Consider the following 5449-nt stretch of genomic DNA (forward strand, 5'->3'; position numbering starts at 1 on the left):
ATGTTGGGGCTATGTTGGGGGCTGTGTTGGGGGCTATGTTGTGGCCCATGTTGGGGCCATGTTGGGGCTATGTTGGGGGCTATGTTGGGGGCTATGTTGGGGGCTATGTTGGGGGCTATGTTGGGGCCATGTTGGGGCTATGTTGGGGGCTATGTTGGGGGCTATGTTGGGGGCTATGTTGGGGCCATGTTGGGGCTATGTTGGGGGCTATGTTGGGGGCTGTGTTGGGGGCTATGTTGTGGCCCATGTTGGGGCCATGTTGGGGCTCTGTTGGGGGCTATGTTGGGGGCTATGTTGGGGGCTATGTTGGGGCCATGTTGGGGCCCATGTTGGGGCCATGTTGGGGGCTATGTTGGGGGCCATGTTGGGGGCTATGTTGGGGCCCATGTTGGGGCCATGTTGGGGCTCTGTTGGGGGCTATGTTGGGGCCCATGTTGGGGGCTATGTTGGGGGCCATGTTGGGGGCTATGTTGGGGCCCATGTTGGGGGCCATGTTGGGGGCTATGTTGGGGCCCATGTTGGGGGCTATGTTGGGGGCCATGTTGGGGGCCATGTTGGGGCCATGTTGGGGGCTATGTTGGGGGCTATGTTGTGGCCCATGTGGGGCCCATGTTGGGGGCTATGTTGTGGCCCATGTTGGGGCCATGTTGGGGGCTATGTTGGGAGCCATGTTGGGGGCCATGTTGGGGCCCATGTTGGGGCCATGTTGGGGGTTATGTTGGGGCTATGTTGTGGCCCATGTTGGGGCCATGTTGGAGGCTATGTTGGGGGCTATGTTGGGGGCTATGTTGGGGGCTATGTTGGGGGATATGTTGGGGCCCATGTTGGGGGCCATCTTGGGGGCCATGTTGTGGCCCATGTTGGGGCCCATGTTGGGGGCTATGTTGGGTCCCATGTTCGGGGCTATGTTGGGGCCCATGTTGGGGCCCATGTTGGGGCCATGTTGGGGGCTATGTTGGGCCCATGTTGGGGCCATGTTGGGTGCCATGTTGGGGCCCATGTTGGGGGCTATGTTGGGGGCTATGTTGGGGCCATGTTGGGGGCTATGTTGGGGGCCATGTTGGGGGTTATGTTGGGGCCATGTTGGGGGCTATGTTGGGGCCCATGTTGGGGGCTATGTTGGGGCCCATGTTGGGGGCTATGTTGTGGGCTATGTTGGGTCCCATGTTGGGGGCTATGTTGGGGCCCATGTTGGGGGCTATGTTGGGGCCCATGTTGGGGGCTATGTTGTGGGCTATGTTGGGTCCCATGTTGGGGGCTATGTTGGGGCCCATGTTGGGGGCTATGTTGGGGCCCATGTTGGGGCTATGTTGGGACCCATGTTGGGGGCTATGTTGGGGCCCATGTTGGGGCTATGTTGGGGCCCATGTTGGGGGCCATGTTGGGGCCCATGTTGGGGGCCATGTTGGGGGCTATGTTGGGTTCCACGTTGGAGGCTATGTTGGGGCCCATGTTAGGGGCTATGTTGGGGCCCATGTTGGGGGCCACTGGGGGTTCCAGAGGGGGTCTCACGTTGGGGGCCCATGCTGGGGGCCATCAGGGCCTACCTTCCAGGCAGCAAATCCTCCAGAGCCCCGAGTGTGTGAGGCCGCCCGGGTCCTTCTTGTCAGCGGCTCCGGGCCGGTGGGGCGGGCCGTCGTCGGAGAGGTTGGCGGAGGCGTTGCAGAGCAGGGCGCGAGTGTACAGCCAGTAGTCAGTGCTGATGGCAATGGTCATGAGGCCGAAGGCCGCGAAGGCGCCCACCGTGGTCACCAGCACCTGCAGCCCCTTCTCGCACCACAGGCCCCGCTCCTCGTTCCAGCGCTTCAGAGACTCCAGCTTGACCGCCGGCAGCCGGGGGGCCGCGGGCCACCACCGGGGCAGCGGGGGCGGGGCCGTGCCTGCGGCTGGGGGGTCACCACGAGAGGAACTGGGGGTCCGGCCGGGCGGGGGGGCGGGCGGCGGGCCGAGCGTGCTCAGCGGGCGGCCATGGGCACCAGCTGGGGGGGGAGAGTGGGGTGAGCGGTGGGCCTTGGGCTCGGCACCCTGGTCCTGCCCCCCCCCCACCAGGAGACAGGCTCCTGCCCCAGGGACCCCCCACTCTCTCCCCCCTTCTCTGTTTGAAGAAACTTCTTCAGATGTGGAAGGCAGCATGGTGGTTCTGTAAAAACACTCTCCTGCCTGAGGCTCCAGAACCCAGGTTCAATCCCCAGCTCCACCATCAGTCAGAGCTGAACAGTGCTCTGGGTAAAAAAATTATAAATAGTGGTCTGGGTGGTGGTGCAGTGGATAAGGCATTGGACTCTCAAGCATGAGGTCCTGTGTTCAGTCCCCAGCAGCACATGGGGACCAAGTGATGTCTGCTTCTTTCTCTCTCTCTGCCTAGCATTCATGAATAAATAAATCAATCAATAAAATATTAAAAAACGGGAGCCGGGCAGTGGTGCAGTGGGTTCAGCTCAAGGGCCGGCGTAAGGATCCCGGTTCGAGTCCCCGGCTCCCCACCTGCAGGGGAGTCACTTCATGGGCGGTGAAGCAGGTCTGCAGGTGTCTGTCTTTCTCTCCCCCTCTCTGACTTCCCCTCCTCTCTCCATTTCTCTCTGTCCTATCCAATAATGATGACAGCAATAACAACAACAATAATAACTACAACATAAATAGCAACAACAACAATAAACAACAAAGGCAACAAAAGGGGGAAATAAGTAAATTTAAAACATTGAATTTATAATAAATAAATAATAATAGTAGTAGTAACAGGACAGGAGAGACAGCATTATAGTTCTGCAAAATGCCTTTTCTGGGTGGCGGTAGTGCAGCAGGGTCAGCGCACGTGGCGTGAAGCGCAAGGACCAGCGGGAGGATCCCGGTTCACACCCCGGCTCCCCACCTGCAGCGAGTCGCTTCCCAGGCGGTGAAGCAGGTCTGCAGGTGTCTGTCTTCCCCTCCTCTCTCCATTTCTCTCTGTCCTATCTAACAACGACGACATCATCAACAACAACAATAACTACAACAACAATTAAAAAAAAACAAGGGCAACAAAAAGGTGAAAATAAATAAAAATAATTTTTAAAAAGCCTCTCCTGCCTGAGACTCTTGAGGCCCCAGGTTCAGTCCCCAGCAACACCATCAGCCAGAGCTCAGCAGGGCTCTGGGCTCTCTCTTTCTCTCTGTATCTCTTTTATGAAAATAATAAAATGTTTTTAAGAAGGGAAGAAGAATTAATTATATTTTTAAAAGAAAGAGAGAGAGAGAGAGAGAGAGACCCTGCTGACTCCAGCCCTGCCCTCCCACCGCCGGGAGTCACGCCACTCGGAAGTGCCCCCACCCACTCACCATCTGGAAAGCTGCCCCCAGGCCTGACATTCAGTGCTCGGCGCCCAGGTTCTGCCCAGCTGCCCCGGCCCCCACACTGGGGGTGTCCTCTAAGCCGCCCAGGAAGTGTCTCCACAGTCTGGGAAGCCCCAGGCCACCCCTGGGTGCCGCCCCTCTGCTCAGGGATCCCCGCATGTCCCAAGGAGCCTCTGCAGGCACGGGGCCGGGACCCCTTCCCTCTCAGCCCACCAGAGGGTCCCCCGCTCCCGCCGCCCGCACCAGGGTCACCCCAAGCTCTCCACCCCCTTCAAGTCTGCTGTGCCGGCACCCACTGTCTCCCTGGACCACCCTTGGGCCCCCACCATGTGCCGATCCCTCCAGAGCCCGAGAAAGAGAGAGAGAGACAGAGAGACAGAGAGACAGAGACTTGCCAGGCAGGGCGCAAGCTATGCCGTGTGGTCTTGGCACCTCACAGGAGCACAGACATGGGGGGCTTTGGTTCCGTGGTGTCGCTCCCTCTCTGTCTCTCGCTTTCTCTCTTTATATCTCTGTCTGCATAAAAAACAGTCCCAGCTCTGGGGACAAGTGACCCCCCACCACCCCTCCAGTGAGAGAGAGGGGGGAGAGAGAGAGAGAGAAAGGGAGAGGGAAAGGTAAAGAGAAATAGGGAGAGAGAGGGAGAAAGAGAGAGAAGAGAGAGGGAGAGAGAGAAAGAGAAAGGGAGAGAGGAGGAGAGAGACAAGGATAGAGGGAGAGAGAGAAAGAGAGAGGGAGAGGTAAAGAGAGATAGGGAGAGAGAGGGAGAAAGAGAGAGGAGAGAGAGGGAGAGAGAAAGAGAGAGCTAGGGAGAGAGAGGGAGAAAGAGAGGGGAGAGAGAGGGAGAGAGAAAGAGAGAGATAGGGAGAGAGAGGGAAAGAGAGAAAGAGAGAGAGGGAGAGAGGGGGGGAGAGAGAAAGTGAAAGAGAGAGAGGGAGAGAGAGGGAGAGAAAGAAAGAGAGAGAGAGGGAGAAAGAGAGAGGAGAGAGAGGGAGAGAGAAAGAGAGATAGGGAGAGAGAGGGAGAGAGAGAAAGAGAGAGAGAGGGAGAAAGAGAGAGGGAGAGGTAAAGAGAGATAGGGAGAGACAGGGAGAAAGAGAGAGGAGAGAGAGGGAGAGAGAGAAAGAGAAAGGGAGAGAAAAAGAGAGAGTGAGAAAGAGAGAGGGAGAGAGAGAAAGAGAGAGAGGGAGAGACAGGGAGAAAGAGAGGAGAGAGAGGGAGAGAGAAAGTGAAAGAGAGAGAGGGAGAGAGAGAGAGAGAGAGGGAGAGAGAGGGAGAGAGAGGGACAGGGAGTCCTCACTGTCCTACAACTTCCACACACATCAACACCACTCTCCTCCATGAAGCACCGCGGTCCCCTGAGCTCAGGGCGGGTCTACTCGGCACGGCCCCTCCATGCGGGCGACCCCTGCCCTGCACCCCGGCCCCGGCCCCTCCATGCGGGCGACCCCTGCCCTGCACCCCGCCCCGGCCCCCGGCCCCTCCATGCGGGCGACCCCTGCCCTGCACCCCGGTCCCTCCATGCGGGCGACCCCTGCCCTGCACCCCGGCCCCTCCATGCGGGCGACCCCTGCCCTGCACCCCGGCCCCTCCATGCGGGCGACCCCTGCCCTGCACCCCGGCCCCGGCCCCCGGCCCCTCCATGCGGGTGACCCCTGCCCTGCACCCCGGCCCCTCCATGCGGGCGACCCCTGCCCTGCACCCCGGCCCGCCCTCGGCCCCCGCCCGCACCCCGGCCCAGTCCAGCTTCCAGCTCTCGGCCCATACCCATACGAGGCCCTGCCCGCATGGCCGATGCCCTCTGGCCCGCACCCTCCCTCAGCCGCCCGGCCCGGCCCGGCCCCCACTCCCACCCTGAGCTCCCCGCAGCTTCCTGGGTGAGCCCACATGCCCGGCACCCAGAGGCACGGGGTCCTCAGGACCGGACGCTCCCCCCGCAGATCGCCCACTCTGCACCCGGCTGCCCCCGCCGCCGTCCTCCCTCTGGGCTGCCCCCTCCCTGACGCCGCCACCTGCGCCCCGGGACCCCCGGCCTGGCAGCCCTGGGAGCTGGGGCGCCGGGGCTGGGTGACCTTGGTCTCTCGCCCCCAGCTCTGGGTCCCCAGGCCAGGCAGCTGGG

At 60.7% G+C, this 5449-nt stretch overlaps 1 protein-coding gene across 1 annotated transcript; it reads right to left on the reverse strand.

Moving 5' to 3' along the window:
* Nucleotides 1-1329: 1329 nt before the first annotated feature.
* Nucleotides 1330-5119, reverse strand: LOC103128050 (uncharacterized). The gene is made up of 3 exons (XM_007538927.1): nt 5062-5119; nt 1548-1979; nt 1330-1487 (listed from the first exon to the last, which is right to left on the reverse strand). Exons 1-3 carry the CDS (start codon nt 5117-5119, stop codon nt 1330-1332), a joined length of 648 nt encoding a protein of 215 aa, XP_007538989.1.
* Between the last annotated feature and the right edge of the window lie 330 nt (nt 5120-5449).

The sequence above is a fragment of the Erinaceus europaeus genome, unplaced genomic scaffold, assembly GCF_950295315.1.
Source record: "Erinaceus europaeus unplaced genomic scaffold, mEriEur2.1 scaffold_939, whole genome shotgun sequence".
NCBI lineage: Eukaryota > Metazoa > Chordata > Mammalia > Eulipotyphla > Erinaceidae > Erinaceus > Erinaceus europaeus.